Source organism: Oryctolagus cuniculus, chromosome 6 (genome assembly GCF_051225735.1).
Source record: "Oryctolagus cuniculus isolate XC-2025 breed Fujian yellow rabbit chromosome 6, ASM5122573v1, whole genome shotgun sequence".
NCBI lineage: Eukaryota > Metazoa > Chordata > Mammalia > Lagomorpha > Leporidae > Oryctolagus > Oryctolagus cuniculus.
In genome coordinates, this window is record NC_142872.1 from 29,355,379 (window position 1) to 29,380,716 (window position 25,338).

The 25,338-nt window shown below is 43.0% G+C and overlaps 1 protein-coding gene across 6 annotated transcripts in view; it reads left to right on the top strand.

The window, feature by feature from the left end:
• ANKHD1 (ankyrin repeat and KH domain containing 1) overlaps window positions 1-25,338 on the top strand; it is a 143,441-nt gene that overhangs the window by 31,392 nt on the left and 86,711 nt on the right. For 5 of the 6 annotated variants that reach the window (XM_051844279.3, XM_051844281.3, XM_051844280.3 and 2 more), the window contains exons 2-5: window positions 4,301-4,454; window positions 18,402-18,558; window positions 19,753-19,900; window positions 21,350-21,497. In XM_051844279.3, the coding sequence (XP_051700239.2) occupies window positions 4,301-4,454; window positions 18,402-18,558; window positions 19,753-19,900; window positions 21,350-21,497 (607 nt within the window). The remainder of the gene's footprint in view (window positions 1-4,300; window positions 4,455-18,401; window positions 18,559-19,752; window positions 19,901-21,349; window positions 21,498-25,338) is intronic. The other variant, XM_089335963.1, reaches the window with a different exon arrangement.

Below are 25,338 nucleotides of genomic sequence, written 5' to 3' on the forward strand. Positions count from 1 at the left end.
ATATGGGCGCCAGTTTGAGTCCTGGCTGCTCCTCTTCCGATCCAGCTCTTTTCTGTGGCATGGGAAAGCAGTAGAAGATAGCCCAAGTCCTTGGGCCCCTGCACCCACATGGGAGACCTGGAATAAGCTCCTGGCTCCTGGCCTTGGGTCATCGCAGCTCTGGCCTTTGCGGCCATCTGGGGAGTGAACCAGTGGATGGAAGACCTCTCTCTGTTTCTGTCTCTCTCTGTAACTCTGTCTTTCAAATAAATAAAATAAATCTTTAAAAAAAAAAGGTTGTGTTGCAGTATAATACATGGCTCAATGTTACTATGGCTGAAGTTAAAGATAATGTTTTATGACTTTATGGTATTTAGTATATCACTAAGTAATAAAGTGATATAAATGATATAATAAAATGATAAAAATATATAAATAAATATGTATAATATAATATATATTTTTAATTATTTCACTTTACAAATTTTATTAGGAGATCTCAATTTGGTGTCCATCGTAAAAATTCATGACCAACTAGCCAAAACATCAGACTAGATACTGTGGTTCTTTGCTTATAGATTTGTGAGATATTATGCCATAGTGGTTAAAAGCATGGAATCTGAAGCCATCTGGCCTTGGTTGAAACCTGATTTTGCCATTTATAATGGTATTACCTTAATTTTTTTCTCTTTTTTAAGATTAATTTATTTATTTGAAAGGTAACAGAGAGAGAGAGGGGGAGAGACAAATCTTCCACCTGCTGGTTCACTCCCCAAATAGCTACAATGGCTGGAGCTGGGCTGATCCAAAGCTAGGAGTCAGGAGCTTCTTCTAGGTCTCTCAAGTGAGTGCAAGGGCCTAGTGATTTGGGCCATTCTCCACTCCATTTCCAGGCACATTAGCAGGGAGCAGGATCTTAGTGGAGCAGCTGGGACTTGAACCAGTGCCAATATAGGATGCTGGCACTGCAGATGGTGGCTTTATCTGTCATGCCACAGCATTCTCGTTTTTTAAAATCTGGCATTGTTAAGCTATTGCCTGCGAAGCTGCATCCCATATGGGTGCCAGTTCGAGTTCTGGCTGCTCCTGTTCCAATCCAGCTCCCTGCTAACGCGCCTGGGAAAACAGCAGAGGATGGCCCAAGAGCCCAAGAGCCTGGGGTCCTGTCCTCGTCTCACTTGGGAGACCAAGAACAAGCTCCTTGCTTCAGCCTGGCTCAACCCAGGCCATTGTGACTATTTGGAAAGTGAACCAGCAGATGTTACAGATATCTCTGTAACATTGCCTTCCTTTTTTTTTTTTTTTTTAAAGATTTATTTAAAAGTCAGAATTACACAGAAGAGGAGAGGCAGAGAGAGAGAGGTCTTCCATCTGATGGTTCACTCCCCAAATGTCTGCAATGGCTGGAGCTGCGCCGATCTGAAGCCAGGAGCCAGGAGCTTCATCCAGGTCTCCCACAAAGGTGCAGGGGCCCAAGGACTTGGGCCATCTTCTACTGCTTTCCCAGGCCATAGCAGAGGGCTGGATTGGAAGTAGAGCAGTTGGAACTCGAACTGGTGCCCATATGAGATGCTGGTGCTTCAGGCGAGGGTGTTAACCCGCTGCGCCACAGCGCCGGCCCTAACATTGCCTTTCAAATAAAATACCTTTTTTTTTTTTTTTTTTTGACAGGCAGAGTTAAACAATGAGAGAGAGAGACAGAGAGAAAGGTTTTCCTTTTTCCGTTGGTTCATCCCCCAAGTGGCTGCTACAGCCGGCCCGTTGTGGCCGGCGCACCGCACTGATCCGAAGGCAGGAGCCAGGTACTTATCCTGGTCTCCCATGGGGTGCAGGGCCCAAGCACCAGGGCCATCCTCCACTGCACTTCTGGGCCACAGCAGAGAGCTGGACTGGAAGAGGAGCAACTGGGACAGAATCCGGCGCCCCAACCGGGACTAGAACCCGGTGTGCCGGTGCCGCAGGCGGAGAATTAGCCTAGTGAGCCGCGGCGCTGGCCAATAGAATACTTTTTAAAAAAAATTTTGTCTACAAATATGTTAACTTCATGGCCTTGCATATTTACAAATTAGTGGACATGTTAGGTATATAAATATATGTACTCTGAACATATATGCACATACTTACAAGTTCATATTTACATACACATGCACATAAAACTTTTAGCAAGGTAAACATATTTTCATTCTTGTGAATTTCACTTTATGAATACATATTTTTAAAATGTACTTATTTGAAAAGCAGAGTTGAGAGAGAGATCTGATTCATCCCCAAAATGGCCCCAAGGGCCAGAGCTGGGCCTGTCCAGAGCCAGGAGCTTCTTCTGAGTCTCCCATGTGGGTGCAGGGTCCCAAGCACTTAAGCCATTCTCCACTGCTTTCCGAGGCATATTAGCAGGGAGTTGGATTGGAAATGGAGTAGCCAAGACCTGTATTAGTGCCCATATGGGATACCCGTGTCGCAGGCAGCAGCTTTACCCACTACACCAGATCACTGGCCCCATGAATATTTTCTTGTGCCATTAAGAGTGCTTCAAAAGCATTGTTTTTAATGACTGCATAATTGTCATGTGCATGTACAAAGTACATTTACAAAATTCCCTATAATTGTTTTAATGAACACTATAATGAATTTCCTTTCATATCAATTTTTGTCTGGCTTTCAGATAAATTTTTTGTGACATACTTTTTAAAAAAATTTATTTTATTTTGAAAGACAGACCCTACATTTGTTGGTTCACTTCCCAAAGCTGAAGCCAGGAAGCCAGATCTCAATCTTGGTCTCCCTAGTTGGTGGTAGGAACCCAGCTGCTGAAGCCATTACTTGCTGCCACCTAGGGTGTGCATTAGCAGGAAGCTGGAAGTGGAAGTGGAACTAGGACTCTAACCTAGGTACTCCACACGGGATGCAGGTGTCCCAAGTAGTGCTTTAATCACGATATCTAATGTGTGCCCTAGTTTTTAAAGGATAAATTCCTTAAAATGGAATTACTGGATCAAATGGCATGACATTTTTAAAGTATTTTGATATACATTTCCAATTGTTTTGTAGAAAGAATGTGCATATTTTAAGAAAATTTGTTCATAATTGACTTGATCTGAAATTGGGCTTGATCTGAGGTCTGAAATTACATGTTTAGTTTTTGCAAGTTGATTTTCCCTTATACCATTCATTCATTTCAACAACTATGTATTGAATATGTACTATGTACCAGGTATGGTTTATAACTTCATGGAGCATTCCTGTCTAAGTGTCTAGAGGTCTCCAGATATTTGATAGTGGGTTAATGTTTTTAATATTTAAGATCAGAATTGAAGAAACTGTTTATGAGATATAAATTGGGCCTTAGCAACCTATTACATTATTAGGTTTTTAAAAACTATCTGGCAAGCGCCGCAGCTCAATAGGCCAATCCTCCGCCTGTGGCGCCGGCACCCCGGGTTCTAGTCCCGGTCGGGGCACTGGATTCTGTCCCAGTTGCCCCTCTTCCAGTTCAGCTCTCTGCTGTGGCCCAGGAGTGCGGTGGAGGATGGCCCAAGTGCTTGGGCCCTGCATCCCATGGGAGACCAGGAGAAGCACCTGGCTCCTGGCTTTGGATCAGCACGGTGCGGCGGCCATTGGAGGGTGAACCAACGGTAAAGGAAGACCTTTCTCTGTCTCTCTCTCACTGTCCACTCTGCCTGTCAAACAAACAAACAAACAAACAAAACCACAAAAACTTCCATTCCAGCTCTCTGCTGTGGCCCGGGAAGGCAGTGGAGGATGGCCCAAGTGCTTGTGCCTCTGCACCCACATGGGAGACCAGGAGGAAGCACCTGGCTCCTGGCTTCAAAGTGGCACAGCGGGCCAGCCGTAGCTGCCATTTGGGGGGTGAACCAATGGAACAAAGACCTTTCTCTCTGTCTCTCTCTCTCTCACTGTCTAACTCTGCCTGTCAAAAAAAACACACACACACACACACACACACACACACACACACACACACCAAAAAACTAACTAATCCTGTATATATCTTCCCAGCAGTTAAGTTCATGTATTTGTTTCATTAAAAAAAAAAAAAAAAAGTACTTTTCATGCTCTTTGCTAGGCACAGAAGATAATATTACTCTCCAGAAGGCTATAGAGTATTTGACTTATACCTGTAGTCGTGTCTGAAGATAAGCAGTCTGAATCTTTCCTCCAAGTCCTTTCCCATAATCCTGTGTTTCTATGGTAGTTTATTTGCTTACATTTAAATTCCGAGTAAGTTACGTTACCTTAAATTTTAGTTGTTCTTATGTGGATAATCAGTTTCATGGATATTACATCTTTCATTTATAAACAGGTTGAATCATTTATTTTGGACCAAGAAGATTTGGATAACCCAGTACTTAAAACAACCTCGGAGATATTCTTATCCAGTACTACAGAAGGAGCAGACTTACGCACTGTGGATCCAGAGACGCAGGCACGACTAGAAGCTTTGCTGGAAGCAGCAGGTACTTTTTTTTTGGTTTTTCTTTTCATCTCTTTAAAAAAAAGTCTAGATCTCCTTATGTAGTTTTACCAGATTATCCCAGAATTATGTTAGAGAAAATTTGAAATCTGCAAAATTTATTTTTTGTAAAAATGTTCAAATTTTCCTTTCTTTTTTTTTTTTTTTACAAAAATATTTATTTATTTGAAAGGCAGAGTTACAAAGAGAGGGAGAGGTAGAGAGAGAAACAGAGAGTTTTTCTATCCGCTGGTTCATTCCCCAAATAGCCACAACTCCTAGGACTGCGCAGGCCAAACCCAAGAGCCAGGAACTTTATCTGAGTCTCCAGAGAGGGTTCAGGGGCCCACCATCTTCCACTGTTTTCCTAGGGGCATTAGCAAGGAGCTGGATTGGAAGTAGAACAGCTAAAACTTGAAGTAGTGACCATATGGGATGCTGGCATTGCTGGCTGTGGCTTAGCCTACACATTTTACTTTTTTTTTTTTTTTAAGATTTGTTTATTTATTTGAAAGGCAGAGTTACTGAGAGGTAGAGGCAGAGAGAGGGAGAGAGAGAGAGGTCTTCCATCTGTTGGTTTACTTCCCATGATGACCGCAATAGCCAGAACTGGGCTGATCTGAAACCAGGAGCCAGGAGCCAGGAGCTTCTTCTGGGTCTCCCGCATGGGTGCAAGGGTCCAAGGACTTGGGCTATCTTCCACTGCTTTCCCAGGCTATGGCAGAGAGCTGGATTGGAAGTGGAGCAGCCGGGACTCAAACTGGCACTCATATGGGATGCTTGCATTGCAGACAGTGGCTTTACCCCCTATACCACAGTACTGGCCCCCACATTTTGCTTTTAAAAATTCTTGGTTGAAAGTTTTCAGTGAGGGGTCATTGTTGTGGCATAGCGTGTTAAGCTGCTGCCTGCAGTGCCATCATCCCGTATAGGCACTGATTTAAAACCCCACTGCTCCATTTCTAATGGAAGACCTCTCTCCATTTCTCCCTCTCTGTCTCTAAACTTTGCCTTTCAAATAAAAATAAATCTTAAAAGTTATCAATAAATGATTTCTAGGCTCAGCCTTGATAGTTAGAAAGTATTAAGAAAATCAGCTGGTTATCAAGGAAAACTTAACCTATTATCAGTTACTTTATAAAATAAAAATGTGAGTGATAAATTTAGTTCATCACATTGTTACTTTGTCTTAACTGATTTAGGGAATGCTGCATGTTGATTTATTGCTTATTCACTTTATGTATTATGAATAGGTGTTTTTAATAGACACTAAAATAAAAATTGAACACAAGCTTGAGATGTAATAAGCTATATCCATTTTTGTTCTGTAGCAGAATAAAATTTGGTAAGTATACTTTCTCAAAATAATACATATTTATTTACTTATATTATGCAGTCTGCACATTAGTTATGCAAAGTTTGTTATACTGTAATGGAAACCTTTTCTGTTTCCTAAATGGTTTGTTTTGAGAAGGAAGTTACTGTGATTTTTAAATAATTTTTTTTTTATTTGAATGACAGACAAAGACAGAGATTCTTGCTTCTTCTGGTTCATTCCTCAAATGCCCACAAAAGCTCTGGTTGAGTCAAGCCAAAGCTAGATCTGGGAACTCAATCTGAGACTCCCAGATGGGTGACAGAAACCCAGTTTCTTGAGTTATTAACTGCTGCCTCCCAAGGTGTGCTCAAATTGGGAGAACTGGAACTTGAGCCCAGGCATTGCAGTATGGCATATGGTGTCTTAAGCTGTGTCTTAACTGCTACATCAACCACCTGCCCCACATTTTCTGATCTTTGTTTATGGCCTCTGCAACATGTTTACTTTGTTTGACACTCCTCTTTTTAAAGACTTGTTTATTTGAAAGGTAGAGCAACAGAAAGAGTGCTTCTGTCTGCTAGTTCACTCCTCAAATGGCTTACAATAGCCACGATTGGGCAGGCCAAAGCCTAGGGCCAGGAACTCCATCCAGGGCCTCTCATGTGGGTGGCAGGGACAAGCACCTGGGCCGTCATTTGCTGGTTTTCCAGGTCCATAAACAGGAAGCTGGATTGGAAGCAGAACAACTGGGACACTGACAGTCCAATATGGGACACCAGGATTACAAGCCTCAGCTTAATGAAGTGTGCCACATGCTGGCCCTTCTCTTTAAAAGATAATTTTATCTCTTTTTTTATTTGAGAGACAGAATGTGCTCCCCCATCGCTGATTTCACTCTACAAATGTGAACAACAGCCAGGAGTGAGTCAAGCCAAAGTCAGGAACTGAAAACTCAATCCGGGTCTCCTACATTGATGGCAAGGAACCAATCACTAGAGCTATTACCTGCTTCACAGGGAGCACTTTAGCAGGAAGCTGGAATTGGGAACGAAGCTGGAACTAGAATCCAGACACTCCAACATGGGATATAGGCATCCTAACTGTTGGCTTAACTGTAGGCAAAACTATTGCCCTGACACACTTTTTTTTTTTTTTGATAGAGTTAGTGAGAGAGACAGAGAGAAAGGTCTTCCTTCCTTTGGTTCACCCCCCAAATGGCTGCTACGGCCGTAGCTATGGCGATCTGAAGCCAGGAGCTAGGTGCTTCCTCCCGGTCTCCCATGCAGGTGTAGAGGCCCAAGCACTTGGGCCATCCTCCACTGACTTCGCAGGCCACAGCAGAGAGCTAGACTAGAAGAGGAGCAACCAGGACTAGAACCCGGTGCCCATATGGGATGCTGGCACCACAGGCGGAGGATTAGCCAAGTGAACCACGGCACTGGCCCCCTGACACACTCTTTATCTGATCTCTTAATGTATTTATATGTGCATAAAAATTTAATCTAGATGAAGATACATATAGAAAATTTCATCCAGTTTCTGGGTCCTTTGTTCAATGTAATTTTATTTAAAAAAAATAAGCTTTTCAAAAAAATATTTGCAGGGACCAGTGCTGTGGTGTAGCTGGTAAAGCCGCTGCCTGCAGTGCCTGCATCCCATATAGGTGCCGGTTTGAGTCCCGGCTGCTCCAATTCCTATCTAGCTCTCTGCTTTTGCCTGGGAAAGCAGTAGAAGGTGGCCCAAGTGCTTGAACCCCTGTTCCCCATGTGGGAGACCTGGAAGAAGCTCTTCACTTTGGATCAGTGCAGCCCCAGTAATTGTGGCCAACTGGGGAATGAACCAGCAGATGAAAGACCCCTCTCTCTCTCTCTCTCTGCCTCTGCCTCTGCCTCTCTGTAACTCTGCCTTTTTCTTTAAGGAAAAAATATTTGCCAGAGGGGAAGCCTACCCATGCACTGAATCATTTCCCGAATAATTGCAGTGGCCAGGGTTGGGCTATGAGTAGGGCCAAAGCTGGGAGGCACTAATGCAACCCAGGTCTCCCATGTGAGTGGCAGGAATCCAAATAGTTGAGGCATTATTGCTGCCTCCTGGGGTCTGCATTAGTATGAAGCTGATTTCAGAGCAAGAGCCAGGAATCTCAAATACTCTATTGAAGACTATGGGAATCTTAACCAAGCTAAGTGCTCCCTCCCAGTAAACATAATTTCATAGTCACTTTTTTTTTTTTTTAAGATTATTTATTTGAAAGGCAGCGTTATAGAGAGGCAGAGGCAGGGTAGGGGGATGTCATCCATCCAGTGGTTCACTCCCCAGATGGCTGTAATGGCTGGAGCTGGGCTAGTCCAAAGCCAGGAGCCAGGAGCTTCTCCTGGGTCTCCCACACAGGTGCAGGGACCCAAGGACTTGGGCCATCTTCTACTGCTTTCCTAGGCCATAGCAGAGAGCTGGATCAGAAGTGGAGCATTCCAGGACTTGAACTGGTGGCCATAATGGGATGCTAATGCTGCACACTGGGGCTATAACCTGCTGTGCCACAGTGCCAGCCCCCATAATCACCTTTTAACATACATCTTTTTATTTTATTTTATTTTATTTTTTTTTTCTGACAGGTAGAGTTAGACAGTGAGAGAGAGAGACAGAGAGAAAGGTCTTTGTTCCATTGGTTCACCCCTCAAATGGGCGCTAAGGCTGGCCCGCTGCACCACTCTGAAGCCAGGAGCCAGGTGCTTCCTCCTGGTCTCCCATGTAGGTGCAGAGGCCCAAGCACTTGGGCCATCCTCCACTGCCTTCCCGGACCACAGCAGAGAGCTGAACTGGAAGAGGAGCAACTGGGACAGAATCTGGCGCCCCAACCAGGACTAGAACCCGGGGTGCCGGTGCCGCAGGCGGAGGATTAGCCAAGTGAGCCACGGCGCAGGCCTACATGTTTCATATTAAAGGGAAAAACCTATTGCATTTCAACAATTAATGAATAAAGTGAGGCTGGAATGTAAAGGAAATTGAACATTTTTATAGTATTCTTAGATATTGTGTTATGAATATTTACCTGATATTAATTTTAAACTCCTTAAACTTTGTGATTTTTAGATCATCTAATGTGTATTTTTGGAACTGACAGAAGCTTAGAATTAGGTTGAACAAAATCTTTAATTATCTAGTAGGTGACCGGTGAATTTAGGACAGGGATAGTAATTTTTTTTTTTTAAGATTTATTTGTTTATTTGAAAGGCAAAGGTAGGACCGGCACTGTGGCATAGCAGGTAAAGTTGCCGCCTGCAATGCCGGCATCCCATATGGGCACTGGTTGGAGACCTGGCTGTTCCACTTCCGATCCAGCTCTTTGCTATGGTTTGGGAAAGCAGTGGAGGATGGCCCAGGTCTTTGGGCCCCTGCACCCACGTGGGAAACTTGGAAGAGGCTCCTGGCTTCGGATTGTTGCAGCTCCAGCCGTTGTGGCCAATTCGGTAGTGACCCAGCGGTTGAAAGATCGATCTCTCTCTCTCTCTCTCTCTTTCTCTCTCTGACTTTCCTTCTCTGTGTAACTGTGACTTTTAAGTAAAATAAATAAATCTTTAAAAAAAATAAAAGGCAAAGTTACAGATAGGCAGCTGCAGAGCGGGGTGGTCTTACATCTGCTGGTTCATTCCCTAAATGGCCACAATAGCTGGAGCTGAGCCAATCCAAAGCCAGTAGTCAGGAGCTTCTTCTGGGTCTCCTACATGGGTGCAGGGGCCCAAGGACACGGGCCATCCTTCACTGCTTTCTCAGGTGGATTAGTACGGAGCTAGATCAGAAGTGGAGCAGCCAGGACTCGAATTGGTGCCCATCTAGGATGCCAGTGTTGCAGGCTGGGGCATTAACGCTTTGTGCCACAGCGCTGGCGCCTCTGCTCTTTTCTAGACTTAATTCTTTTTATTTATCTATTTTTAAGGATTTATTTATTTATTTAAAAGTCAGAGTTATACAGAGGGAGGAGAGGCAGAGAGAGAGAGAGATATCTTCCATCCGATGGTTCACTCCCCAACTGGCCATATTGGCTGGAGCTACACCGATCCGAAGCCAGGAACCAGGAGCTTCTTCAGGTCTCCCACATGGGTGCAGGGGCCCAAGAATTTGGGACATCTGCTTTCCCAGGCCATAGCAGAGAGCTGGATCGGAAGTGGAGCAGCTGGGTCTTGAACTGCCACCCATATGGGATGCTGGCGTTTCAGGTCAGGGCCTTAACCCACTGCGCCACAGTGCTGGCCCCTAGACTTACGTCTTTTGCCTCCCAAGTGCAGGCTTGTTTTCTGGTGATAGTACATCTTAATTCTCTGGTTCAGATTGAAACTTCATCCATATTGTACTACTTTGTGTGATCCCTGATTAAGGATTTTTAATCATTTCCATTCTTCTCGCTACCTTAGGTTTCTCATTCCAGGCTTAACTCTTTTCTGGTGCATTAAGCATTTTTCATTGCTTTTGGGTCAAGATAAAAATGACAATCCTAGATTGTTAGGGAGGAAAAAAAGCTTGAAAATAATTATTCTTGGTCTTCTAGGAAGTATCATAAACTACTTAATTTTAAATTTTTGTGTATTGGCACTTAAACTCTAGACATTTTTAGATAGGTTGAATATGATATTGTATCCAAATTGTCAGATGAGTTTTAAAATAATGTGTCTTTTAATAAGACCTGTGCAAGTCAATTATTTAATGAAAAATTCTTTGGAGCTTCAGTATTTTCATTTGCTTTATGGCCACTTTGTTGAGCCTATGGCATGTTAGAGTAATTTTTAGACTTATATTTGGGTTTTTAATTATGAGATTGTGCTAGATATTAATAGTCCTTCTTAAGCAAGATAGAGCTTATTCATTTATTTTTAAAAGATTTATTCATGTATTTGAAAGTCAGAGTTACATAGAGGAGAGGCAGGGAGAGAGAGAGAGAGGTCTTCCATCTGCTGGTTCACTCTCCAGTTGGCCACAATGGCCAGAGCTACACCAATCCGAAGCCAGGAGCTTCTTCTGGGTCTCCCACGCAGGTGTAGGGTCCCAAGGACTTGGGCCATCTTCTACTACTTTCCTAGGCCATAGCAGAGAGCTGGATTGGAAATGGAGTAGCTGGGACTTGAACTGGCGCCCGTATGGAATGCCAGCACTGAAGGTGGCAGCTTTACCCATTAGGCCACAGTGCTGGCCCCTATTTATTTATTTGACAGGCAGAGTGGACAGTGAGAGAGAGAGACAGAAAGAAAGGTCTTCCTTTACTGTTGGTTCACCCTCCAGTGGCCACTGCGGCTGGCACATTGTGCTGATCCGAAGCCAGGAGCCAGGTGCTTCTCCTTGTCTCCCATGTGGGTGTAGGGCCCAAGAACTAGGGCCATCCTCCACTGCACTCCCGGGCCATAGCAGAGAGCTGGACTGGAAGAGGGGCAACTGGGACAGAATCCGGCGCCTCAACTGGGACTAGAACCCAGTGTGCCGGCGCTGCAGGCGGAGGATTAGCCTATTGAGCCGTGGCGCCGGCCCTATTTATTTTTAAGATTTTTAATTTTGAAAGAGTTACAGAGAGGGAGAAGGAGAGAGATCTATGTGTTTGTGTACTCCCCAGAGGGCCACAAAGGCCAATGCTGGGCCATGCTGAAGCCAGCAGCCAGGAGCTCCATTTAGGATTCCCATGTTTGTGACAGGGGTCCAGATACTTTGGGCCATCTTCCACTGCTTTTCCCAGGCCGTTAGCAGGGAAGTGGTTTGGAAGTGGAGCAGCTGGAATACAAACTGGTGCCATATGGGATACTGGTATCACAGCTGGCAGTTTTACCTGCAGTGCCACAATACCAGCTTTGCCGTTAACGTTTTTAATTTGTTTATTTGAAACTCAGAGTGACAGAGAAAGGGAGATATGGGGAGGGAGAGAAGGAAAGAGAATTTTCCACCTAATGATTTATTCCCCAATTGCCTACAAGAACCAGGGCTGATCCAGGCCAAAACCAGGAGCCATGAACTCCCTCTGGGTCTCCCTTGTGGGTGGCAGAAACTCAAGTACTTGGGCCATCATTTGCTTCATCCAAACCTCATTAGTAGAAAAGCCGGATCAGAAATGTGGAATAGCCTGGACTTGAACCAGGCACTGTATTATGGGATGCCCGTATCCCATACCTAAGTTTAACCTGCCGTGTCACAATACCTGCTTCTCTTGACACCATTTTAAACAAAATAAAATTGAAAATAAATATTTTTAGAGAAAATTAAGAATATATCAATAAGAGTTTAAAAAAATTCTTTTTAAAGTTATCAGTTTAGAACATTATAAAACAAGGCAATATGAAATGTATTAATAATATTTTTTTATTTTATTTATTTATTTATTTATTTATTTATTTTTTTGACAGGCAGAGTGGACAGTGAGAGAGAGAGACAGAGAGAAAGGTCTTCCTTTGCCGTTGGTTCACCCTCCAATGGCCGCCGCGGCCGGCGCGCTGCGGCCGGCGCACCGCGCTGATCCGATGGCAGGAGCCAGGAGCCAGGTGCTTTTCCTGGTCTCCCATGGGGTGCAGGGCCCAAGCACCTGGGCCATCCTCCACTGCACTCCCTGGCCACAGCAGAGGGCTGGCCTGGAAGAGGGGCAACCGGGACAGAATCCGGCGCCCCGACCGGGACTAGAACCCGGTGTGCCGGCGCCGCTAGGCGGAGGATTAGCCTAGTGAGCCGCGGCGCCGGCCTGAAATGTATTAATAATAAAGTCTTTCCATGGTCAGGGTTTTAATGAACTTTCATACTTTCCCCCTCTTAATATATTGAAATGCGTGTATGTGTTTGAACATATTCTCTCTTTTTTTAAAGATTTATTTTATTTATTTGAAAGAGTTACAGAGAGAAGTAGAGACAGAGAGGTCTTACATCTAATGGTTCATTCCCCAGATGGCCACAACGGCTGGAGCTGTGCCAATCCGAAGCCAGGAGCCAGGAGCTTCCTCTGGGTCTCCCACATGGGTGCAGGAGCCCAAGGACATGGGCCATCTTCTACTGCTATCCCAGGCCATATCAGAGAGCTGGATCAGAAGAGGAGCAGCAGGGACTAGAACCAGCGCCCACATGGGATGCTGGCGCTTCAGGCCAGGGCTTTAACCTGCTGTGCCACATTGCCAGAGTCCATGAAATTTATAAATAAAATTATTTATTTATTTATTTGACAGGTAGAGTTATATGCAGTGAGAGAGAGAGAGACAGAGAGAAAGGTCTTCCTTCCTTTGGTTCACTCCCCAAATGGCTGCTATCGCTGGCGCTGTGCTGATCTGAAGCCAGGAGCCAGGTGCCTCTTCCTGGTCTCCCATGTGGGTGCAGGGGCCCAAGCCCTTGGGCCATCCTCCACTGCACTCTCGGGCCACAGCAGAGAGCTGGTCTGGAAGAGGAGCAACCAGGACTATAACCTGGCGCACATATGGGATGCTGGCACCGTAGGCAGAGGATTAACCAAGTGAGCCATGGCGCCGGGCCCCCATAGATAAAATTCTAAGAATGTAATACTTTGCCTCCTCCCACCCTCTCTCTTGTCCCTCCCTTCTTCTCTCCCTTTCTTCCTTCCTTCCCTCCTCTTTCCTTCCTTCTTTCTTTCTCTCTCACCTTTAAAATTCACATTATAATAAAGATTTAATGCTGCACTAAATAGTTAAAGGGGCAGGTGTTGTGGTGGTAGCTGATTAAGCTGCAACCTGTAACATACAATTTGGGTGCCAGTTTTAAGTGACTGCTTCACTTTTGATAGAGCTCCCTGCTGATGTGCCTGGAAAAAGCAGCAGAGGATGGCCCAAGTGCTTGGGCCCCGGCCACTCACATGGGAGGTGGGATGAAGCTCCTGGCTCCTGGCTTTTGCCTGCTCCAGCCCAGGCCATTGTGGCCAACTGGGGAGTGAACCAGAGGATGTAAGATTTTTCTTTCTTTCTGTTAATTCTGACTTTCAAATAAAGTCTTTAAAAAAAATAAACTTGAACAAGTAAAAAGATCATAGCTTGCTGGGATTATAGGGCAGGGCTATAAACAATGATCAAATAAAAAGATGTCCATTTCACTCATTATACAGTAGATTTTTAAATAATCACAGGTCATTAAAACTATAGTAGTATATCAATCTTTTTAACTTTTATTTTTTTTAAAGCTTTATTTATTTGAAAGAGTTCCAGAGAGGTAAAGATGGGGGGGGGGTGTCTTCCATCCACTGGTATACTCCCCAAATGGCCACATAGTCTAGAGCTGAGCTGAGCTGAGCTGAAGCCAGGAGTCAGGAGATTCTTCTGGGTCTCCCTCGTGAGTATAGGATCCCAAGGACTTGGACCATCCTCTTTTGCTTTCCAAGGTGCATTAGCAGGAAGGTGGATCAGATGTGGAGCATCCGGGACTTGAGCCAGTGCCCACATGGAATGCTGACACTGCAGGGCAAGGCTTTAACCTGCTGTGCCACAGCACCTGTCTCAAGTAGTATATTATTCTGAACCATTGGTTTGACTAAGCTATGAAAGTTTTATATTTACAAGAATACTGATACACACAGGCCTTTCTTTTTTTGTTTTGCTTTTATGATTTTTTTTTAAAAAAGATATTTATTTATTGGAAAGGCAGAATTACAGAGAGAAAGAGGAAGAGGCAGAAAAATCTTCCATAAATGTCCACAACGACCAGAGCTGGGCCAGGCTGAAGCCAGGAGCTAGGAGCTTCCTGCAGGTCTCCCATGTAGGTGCAGGGGCCCAAGCATTTGGGTCATTTTCCATTACTCTCCCTGGTCTATTAGCAGGGTCCTGAATCAGAAGTGGAGCAGTGGGACCTCGAACCAGTGCTTGTATGAGTTGCCGTTGTTGCAGGCAGCAGCTTAACCTGCTAGGCCACAAGACCAGCCCCTGTGATCTCTCTCTCTCTCTCTTTTTTTTAATTTTAGCTTCACATATAAGGGAGAATATGAGATTTAGCTTATTTCTGTGTTCATTTTATTTCATTCAACATGATTTCCTCTAGTTGCATATGTTTAGATGCAAATGGTAGAATTTCATTCTTTTATATAGCTGAATAATATTGTTTATTTTACTTTGTTTATCCATTGATCCGATTTTAGATCACTTAGTTGATTCTGTATTTTGGCTATTATCAACATGCTGCTGTAAACATGGTGGTGCAGGTAGTTCTCTGATGCAGTGGATTCATGTCTTTTGGGTATATACCCAATAATGGGATTGCTGGATCATATAGCTAGTCTGTTTCTAGTTTTTTTTTTTTTTTTTTTTTTTTTTAAGAACTCTCCATACTAAGAACGGGTCATCAAAGAAGGAGGTACCTTTCTCTGAAGGGAGGAAAGAACTTCCACTTTGACCATGGCCTTGGTCTAAATATGATCAGAGTCGGTGAACTCAGGGGGCTTCCATACCCTTGGCAGCTCATGACAAGAGCCTAGGGTGATTACTGATGCCATAAACAAGAGTGTCAATTTGCTAAGTCAACAACAGGAGTCACTGTGCACTTACTCCTCATGTAGGATCTTTGTCCTTAGTGTGCTGTACATTGAGATTTAATGCTATCACTAGTACTCAAACAGTATTTTTCACTTTATGTTTCTGTGTGGGAGCAAACTGTTGAAATCTTTACTTAATGTATGCTAAACTGATCTTCTGTATATAAAGAGAATCGAAAATGAATCTTGATGTGAATGGAAGGGGAGAGGGAGTGGGAAAGGGGAGGGTTGCGGGTGGGAGGGACGTTACGGGGGGGAAGCCATTGTAATCCATAAGCTGTACTTTGGAAATTTATATTCATTAAATAAAAGTTAAAAAAAATACTGAAAAAAAAAAAAACTCTCCATACTGTTTTCCACAGTGGTTGTGATATGTTTCCTTTTTATTTTATTTTTTTTAAAGATTTTATTTATTTATTGGAGATGTAGAGTTAGAGACATTGAGAGGGAGAGACAGAGATCTGCCATCCTCTGGTTCATTCCTCAAATGGCTGCAATGGCTGGAGCTGTGCCAATCCGAAGCCTGGAGCCAGGTGCTTCTTCCGGGTTTCCCATGCGGGTGCAGGGGCCCAAGGACTTGGGCCATCTTCTACTGCTTTACCAGGCCACAGCAGAGAGCTGGATTGGAAGAGGAGCAGCTGGGACTAAAACTGGTGCCTATATGGGATGCTGGTGCCACAGGTGGAGGATTAACCTACTGCACCACTGCGCTGGCCCCTATCTGTCTCCTTTTGAAAGAGTATAGTAGTAATTCTCTTGCTTGGATATATCTTTTTTTTTTTTTTTTTTTTTTTTGACAGGCAGAGTGGACAGTGAGAGAGAGAGACAGAGAGAAAGGTCTTCCTTTGCCGTTGGTTCACCCTCCAATGGCCGCCGCGGCCAGCGCGCTGCGGCCGGCGCACCGCGCTGATCCGATGGCAGGAGCCAGGAGCCAGGTGCTTTTCCTGGTCTCCCATGGGGTGCAGGGCCCAAGCACCTGGGCCATCCTCCACTGCACTCCCTGGCCACAGCAGAGGGCTGGCCTGGAAGAGGGGCAACCGGGACAGAATCCGGCGCCCCGACCGGGACTAGAACCCGGTGTGCCGGCGCCGCAAGGCGGAGGATTAGCCTAGTGAGCCGCGGCGCCGGCCTTGCTTGGATATATCTTAATTCATTTTATTAATTCCTTATTGAAGGATGCTTAGATTATATCCAGTTTCTCAACATTACAATTAATGCTGTTGTTATATGTTTATATATCTGCAACTTTTCATACATTGTAGAAATATTTCTATAGGACAGATATTTGGAAAGCAATATGACTGGGTCAAAGGATATTTGAATTTTTTTTAAAGATTTATTTATTTGGGGCTGGTGCTGTGGTGTAGCGGGTAAAACCACTGCCTGCAGTGCTAGCAGCCCATATGGGCAGCGGTTCGAGTCCTTACTGTTCCACTTTCAACCCAGCCTTCTGCTATGGCCTGGGAAAGCAAAAGATGGCCCAAGTCCTTGGACCCCTGCACCTGCGTGGGAAGACCCAGAGGAAGCTCCTGGCTCCTGGCTGCAGATTGGTGCAGCTGCAGCCATTGGGGCCAATTGGAGAGGGAACCAGCAGATGGAAGACATCTCTCTCTCTGCCTCTCCTTTCTCTCTGTAACTCTTTCAATCTTTTTTTTTTTTTTTTTAAGATTTATTTATTTGAAAGGCAGAGTTACAAAGATTTTTTGAATTTGCAATCTTGATAACTGGGGCCGATGCTGTGGCATAAATGATTAAGCTGTTGCCTGCAGTGCCGGCATCCCATTTTGGCACCGGTTTGAGTCCCGGCTGCTCCACTTCCAATCCAGCTCCCTGCTTATTTACCTGAGAAAGCAGTGGAAGATGGCCCAAGTGCTTGGGCCCTTGCATCCACGTGGTAGACCCGGAAGAAGCTCTGGCTTCTGCCTTCGGCCTGGCTCAGCCTCAGCTGTTGCAGCTATTTGGGGAGTGAACCAGTGGATGGAAGATCTCTGTCTCTCTCCCTCTGTAATTCTGCCTTTCAAGTAAATAAATAAATCTTTAGAAAAAATGTTGATAACTATTGTAAAATTGGTTCCCAAAGCCCCAAAGTTTTTATCAGAATACATTCCTATCACCAGTTTTTAAGAGGACCTTACACCTAAGACAACTTTTTTCTTGTGAATTTAAATTAATAGATGAAAAATAATATCTTACAATTTTACTTTGTATTCATCTTTATTTTGTTAGTAAATTGTGTGGTAGCTTTTTATAAATAATGATATAAATTCATTGTATGTAGTTGTATGACTTTCTTCATTATTATTTTGCTTTAAGTTTAGTTACAGTGTTTACAAGAAGGAACTAGTTTATTCATAGTAATTAATTACTTCAAAATGTTGCTCCAGAAATTGGCATTGTGGTGCAGCAGGTTAAGCCACTGCTTGCATTGCTGGCATCCCATATTGGGGTGCTAGTTCAAGTTCTTCCAGTCCAGCTTCCTGCTAAGGGATCTGGGAAGGCCCAGAAGATGGTTCAGGTACTTAAGCAGCTGCCACCCATGTGGGAGACCAGGTAGACTTCGTGGTTCCTGATTTTGGTCTGACCCACACTTGGCTATTTCAGCCACTGAGGAAGTGAACTAGCAGATGGAAGATCTTTATCTTTCTTTCTTTCCCTGTCACTCTGTCACTCTCTCTGCCTTTGAAAATGGTGAATGAATGAATCAGTCAGTCAATCATGGGGGAGAAAAATGTTGACCCAGAAATTGGTGCTAAGTGGGTATTTGACCAAAGGAAGAAACTGTTGGATTGTTACGTGACAGAATTTTTTTCCTTCATTGTCCATGAAAATAACATAGTTATCTAAGCGATCTTTTTGTATGTACACTTTAAGAGACACTGTATTCATTTGATAAACTTCATATTATGATAAATTTGGAATTCAGTTAAGGGCAAGGTAATATGTGCATTGTGAAGATACACTAAAATATAGGTGGTTATATCATTTTTTAACATTAGTGACAATTGAAATTATTAGACTTACCTTCTGTCAGTCTTACTGCTGGAGCATATGCCATTTTTTTTGTCATAGATAAAAGTGTTTAGAAATGTAATTACAATCTGCATTTTTATGCTTATTCTTCCCCTGCGCTACCTTATTGATGCACACGGAAGGAATTGGCAAATTATCAACTGCTGATGGTAAAGCTTTTGCAGATCCTGAGGTACTCCGAAGACTGACATCCTCAGTTAGTTGTGCGCTGGATGAAGCTGCTGCTGCACTGACAAGGATGAGAGCAGAAAACAGCCACAATGCAGGACAAGTAGACACGTATGTGTTTAATGACTTCTGCTGTGTATTAGACATTTTCTTGAGTGGATTTGGGAAAGTAGCTTTGGTATAATGTATATTTTGGAAGAGCTTATCATTTTTAGCCAAATGCCTATTATATTTAAGTGTATATATGAATGTGTATATGTTATATTATATGGTTATAAAAATTGGTCCACATCTTATTTATTTAGCATTCTTGTGGAATGTACTATGCTAGAGTCTGTGGGAAATTCAAGTTGAATAATACATGGTTTCTACACATGATTTACGCATGGATTACTACACATAATGGAATAATCTGATTGGTTATGCTATTCAAAAATGGTCTTTGGTCTTAGCAATATCAGCATCACCTCAGAACTTGATAGAAATGCAGAATCTTGGGTCCTACCCAGATCTACTGAGTCAGAATCTGCATTTTGACGAGAAATGTGAGTGATTTTTATGCATGTTAAAGTTGTTTTTTTTTTTTTTTTTTTTTTTTTTTGACAGGCAGAGTGGATAGTGAGAGAGAGACAGATAGAAAGGTCTTTCTTTACCGTTGGTTCACCCTCCAATGGCTGCTGTGGCTGGCGCACCACGCTGATCTGTAGCCAGGAGCCAGGTGCTTACTCCTGGTCTCCCATGTAGGTTCAGGGCCCAAGGACTTGGGCCATCCTCCACTGCCTTCCTGGGCCACAGCAGAGAGCTGGACTGGAAGAGGGGCAACTGGGACAGAATCCAGCGCCCCAACTGGGACTAGAACCCAGGGTGCAGGCGCTGCAGGCGGAGGATTAGCCACATGTTAAAGTTTGAAACTCATTGATTTAGTCATTTTGCAGTAAAATTGTTTTCTTAGATTTTTACCTCCATTGTTACCAAATAAAATTTTAAGCCATAGAACTATAGCTCAGAATACTTTATTACACTGATAGAATTTAAAAACTTGTGCATATAATGCTTTTAAATACTTTTTTTTAAAGTTTTGTTACATATTATTAGATTTTGAAGGGTGAAAATAGCAACTATTTTGAAATTCCCATCTGACTTTCTGGCTTGGTTGATATATATGTTTAATTAAAGTTGCAAACAAGATGCTCAGCAAGTAAGATTTGTTCATACAATTTTTTTTCTTTTTATACTTAATGTATTTTTGTCTTTGGATCCTGAGTCTTTCTATATTAGTTAATTGTTGAATGCTTTTAATTTCAGTCGAAGTCTGGCAGAAGCCTGTTCGGATGGGGATGTGAATGCTGTACGCAAATTGCTAGATGAAGGAAGAAGCGTAAATGAGCATACAGAAGAAGGAGAAAGCCTGTTGTGTTTGGCTTGTTCAGCAGGGTATTATGAATTAGCACAAGTAAGCAGAAGTAATCCGTAGTGATGAAAATTGTGCAAAGATTTTGTGGTTTTATTCATTCTTATTCTTTAAAAAGAAATTATGATTGGTTGCCAGGGTCATTTTTTGGAGTAGGTTAATGGCACAGATGTACAATGACAAATATAGTAATAAGAGATGTTAGGGGAAGTAGGTAAGAAGTATATGGGAACCGTTTATGTTACTACTACAGGTTTTGATTTGCAAATTTAAAGCTGTTCTGAAATAAAATTTTGAAAAAAACTGAGATATACTAGACTACTTGATGGGAAGGGGAATTAAAAGATAAATTTATGGACCAGCGATGTGATGTAGTGGGTAAAGCTGCCACCTGCGGCACCTATATGCCATATGGACTTCAGTTCAAGTCCCAGCTGCTCCACATCCAATCCAGCTCCTTGCTAATGTGGGGAATTCCGCAGAAGATGGCTCAACCACTTGGGCCTCTGTACCCATGTGGGAGACCTGGAAGAAGCTCCTGGCTCCTGGCTTCAGGTTGGCATGCTGTAGCTATTGCAGTCATTTGGGGAGTGAACCAGCACACTGATGGAAGATCAATTTCTCTCTCTCTCTCTCTCTCTCTCTCTCTAAATCTGCCTTTCAAATAAATGAATAGATCTTTAAAAAATATTTGTATTGGTCCAAACATTTGAAATCCATGCATACAAAGCTCATGGAAAATGTATGTTATGAAATAATTCTGTGTGGATTTCAAAACTGCTTACACCAAAATGAGTTTACCTTTTTTATTTTCTTTTTTTCCTAAGAGGTTTATTTATTTATTTGAAAGGCAGAGAGATAGGGAGAAACAGAGAATAAGATCTTTAATCTACTGGTTCATTCCCCAAATGGCTACAACAACCTGGCGTGGGCCAGGCCCAAACCATGAGCCAGGAAGTCCATCTGGGTCTTTCTCACTAGTGGACCATCTTCTGCTATCTTCCCAGGCACGTTAATGGGAGCTGGATTGAAAGTAGAGGAGCTCAACTCAAACCAGCACTCCAATATGGGATGCCCAAGCAGTGGCTCAACTTGTGGTGCCACCACACCAACACCTGCCAACTTTTTCAAGCCTCTCATAGAATTCATTTTGTTGGCTATGCACGGAGGTTCATTTTTCTGCTATGTACTTAAAACAAATCCTACTTACTTAAACATTATGTATGGGTTTCAGAAATTTTTTGTGTCATATAAACTCAATTTATTTCATTTTTTTCCACACTTTTTGAAGTACCATTATACTGTAAAGTAATAGTATCTTACCTGGCATTTTGAGCAGTAAAAACTAGCATATTTTCCCGCAATGTTGATTTTTGATTTTTTGTCACCCTTGCTGTAAAAGTATATTTTCCCAGGTTTGATATATTTTCTGGAAATGCTATTAATAGTAAAAACTGACAGTTTTTCTCCCTGTGTATATGTGTTTTAAAGGTATTACTTGCGATGCATGCTAATGTTGAAGATCGAGGGAATAAGGGAGACATAACTCCCCTGATGGCAGCTTCCAGTGGAGGTTATTTAGATATTGTGAAATTATTACTACTTCATGATGCAGATGTCAATTCCCAGTCTGCAACAGGTATGTAGATAATTATGTGTTAATTGAAAAAGAAATTAAGTTACCATACTTATTCTGAGAGCTAAAAATTTGATTCCTGAGGAAAAGCAATAGATTTCCAAAAATTTTTTGTACCAAAATAAACTTATGTTTTAATTCTGCTTTTCCACAAGTTTGAAAAAAATTATGTGTATATTTATTTGAGAGGCAGAGACAGAGCAAACGAACTGCCATCTGGTTCACTCCCTGAAACTGGGAAATCAATCTACTCCCACATGGTTGACAGGGACTCAACCACTTGAGCCATCACTGCTGCCTGCCAAGGTCTTCATTAGCAGGAAGCTAAATTCTGGAGCCTGAGATGGGCACTGGACTTGGCCAACCCTAATGTGGGATATAGATGTCTTAACTTCTAGGTTATATGCCTACCCCTGTCTGTGAACTTGTTGAAGCATCCTCATATATCTTGAGTTAAATATGTAGATTTGATAATGAGTTTCCTTGGATGTATTATGCTCTAAGAGGCAACCATATGATTTTTTAAAATAAAATAAATAATGAAAACACTGCCATTTTTCATAGCATGATATAGTCTAATTTATTTTCAAAATGAACACGACATTCTATAAAGGACTGTAGGTCATTTTGCTGTCTAGTTTGTCTTTTAGTAGTATATACTTCGATTATGTCTGAGAGAGTTGAACAGTTGAATTTTAAACAGATTGAGTTCTTTTTTTTAAAAGATTTATTTACTTATTTGAAAGTCAGAGTTACACAGTGAGAGAAGGAGCGGCAGAGAGAGAGAGAAAGGTAGGTCTTCCATCCCCTGGTTCACTCCCCAGTTGGCCGCAATGGCTGGAGCTGGGATGATCCGAAACCAGGAGTCAGGAGCTCCCATGTGGGTGCAGGGGCCCAAGGACTTGAGCTATCTTCTGCTGCTTTCCCAGGCCATAGCAGAGAGTTGAATTGGAAGTGGAGCAGCCAGGACTTGAACCGGCGCCTATATCTGATGCCAGTACTGCAGGTGGCGGCTTTAAATGCTGCACCACAGCGCTGGCCCCACAGATTGAGTTCTGAAATGATAGTTTTCTTTAAAAGTCTTCTCTGCCTAAATTTGTATATATGAAATTCATGAAACTTAGGTAAGTTAAATAAAAATTTTAAAAAAGTCTTCTGTCCCCTGCTGTTGCATGGTTAAGCGACCTCCTCCCTTCCTTTAATAAAAAGCCCACAAAACAAAATCAAGAAACAAGTGGCAGATCACAAGAATAGTGATCTTTTGGAAAAATGTTTCTTTGAAGGAGTTATGCTGAGGAGGGCATATACATGTCTTTTCTGGTTCATGTTGTAAATACAGGTTAAAGATCAGGGGAAAGCATTTCTCAACAAACTGTCTTATTAAATTTGTAAAGATAAAAGGGTGGGTAAAAGAAAATCAAGAAATGAGTATGCATTGAAAGAAAACGTTAAATGCATTTTAGAGAGAGTTGGTGACCCACTAGACCTACTTAACTTTTTTGTCTGATTATGAAAGCAGTATATGCTCATTCTAAGAATATTTAAACAATGCAGACAAGTGGAAGGGATCGAAGATTACTGTCCTATAATCTTTGTGGCGCAGAAGTAACCATTATTATGTTAATTTTTTATAATGTTTTTGGTATATAAAGGTAGGTATTGCATTGTTGTTCTTGTTTTTAATTAATTTATTTGAAAGGTAGAGTTACAGAGAGGAAGAGGCAGAGGCAGAGAAAGAGAGAAATCTTCCATCCACTGGTTTATTCCCCAAATGGCCACAACAGCCAGGGTTAGGGCATGCTGAAGCCAGAAACCAGGAATTTAATCTGGGTTTCCCACGTGGGTGCAGGGGCCCAAATACTTGAGCCAGAAATTTAATCTAGGTCTCCCACATGGGTACAGGGGCCCAAATACTTGAGCCATTTTCTGCTTTCCCAGGCACATTAAGCAGGGGAGCTGGATCAGAAGTAGAGCAGCCAGGACTCGAACCATTGCTCATGGGTTCCAGGATTTGAACCATTGCCCTTATGGGTTGCCAGCAGTATAGATGGGGCTTTACCTACTACACCACAGTGCTGGCCTTGCTATTGAATTGTCATACTGCTATTAAAAAATACATACATACATACATACTAGACACTGTGTAGTTCTGACTTCACTTATTTTCTCTTTTATCATTTCAAATATGTTTTAAAGGTTGCACAGTGTCCCATTGTATTGCTGTACCACAATTTTTGGTGTGGGAGCATTTACTGATTGCTGAAGCATAGCAAAAGATTTAAAATTAAGAAAATAGGGGCCAGCACTGTGGCGTAGCGGGTAAAGCCACTGCCTGCAGTGCGGGCATCCCATATGAACACTGGTTCGAGACCTGGCAGCTCCACTTCCAATCCAGCTCTCTGCTATAGCCTGGGAAAGCAGTAGAAAATGGTCCAAGTACTTGAGCACCTACATCCATGTAGCACCTACATCCTACAGAAGAAGGTCCTAGCTCCTGGCTTCAGATCGGCCCAGCTCCAGCAGTTGCGGCCAGTTGGGGAGTGAACCAGCGAATGGAAGATCTCTCTCTGCCTTTGCCTCTCTGTAACTCTGCCTTCCAAATAAATAAAATTTTTAAAAAACCTTTATAAATAAATAAAATAAAATTAAGATGATACAAGTAAAAAACTTTCTTTGTGCTCTTCTGTTTTAGTACAGTGGTTTGAGCTACAACTTGGGATGCTGGATTCCATATCAGTGCCAATTCCAACCAAAGCTGCTTTCCTTCTTATTTGGCTTCCATTTAATGGGTCTGGGAAGGCAGTCAAAGATAGCCCAAGTGCTTGGGGCTCTGCCACCCATTTGAGAAACCAGAATGGAGCACCTACTGTTGTAGCTATTTGGGGAGTAAAGCAGTAGATGGAAGATCCATCACTCCCTTCCTCTGTCTCCACCTCCCTCTTTCTCCCTCAGTCTGTTGGTAACACTGCCTTTCAAACAAAAAAGTCGATCTTAAAAAAAATTCTCTGTGTGTATCTTTCTCTACCTTTCAAGCAAAGAAGGAAGTAGATGGTTAAAAAAAATCACTGGCCGGCCCCGCGGCTCAATAGGCTAATCCTCCGCCTTGCGGCGCCGGCACACCGGGTTCTAGTCCCGGTCGGGGCACCGGATTCTGTCCCGGTTGCCCCTCTTCCAGGTCAGCTCTCTGCTGTGGCCTGGGAGTGCGGTGGAGGATGGCCCAAGTGCTTGGGCCCTGCACCCCATGGGAGACCAGGATAAGTACCTGGCTCCTGCCTTCGGATCAGCGCGGTGCGCCGGCCGCAGCACGCCGGCCGCAGCGCGCCTGCCGCGGCGGACATTGGAGGGTGAACCAATGGCAAAGGAAGACCTTTTTCTCTGTCTCTCTCTCTCTCACTGTCCACTCTGCCTGCCCAAAAATAAATAAATAAATAAATAAATAAATGTATTTAATTAAAAAAATCACAAAAACTTGCTTTAGTTAATAGCATCTTGCTATGTACATACATACTACTTTGACAAATGCACAGTAGAGACTAGTTGTAGTGTAGTGGGTAAAGCTGCTGCCTGTGGCACTGGCATGCCATATGGATACCAGTTTGAGTTCCAGCTATTCCACATCCAATGTAGCTCCCTGCTAATGGCCAGAGAAAAGTAGTGGAAGATGGCCAAAGTGCTTGGGCCTCTGCACTCATGTGGGAGACCTGATGAAGCTTCTGTCTTTGGCCTGACCCAGCTCTGGCTGTTTCAGTCATCTGGGAAGTGAACCAGCAGATAGAAGATATTCATTCATTCATTTTCTCTCTCATTCTCTGTCTCTCCCTCTCTGTAATTCTGACTTTCAAAC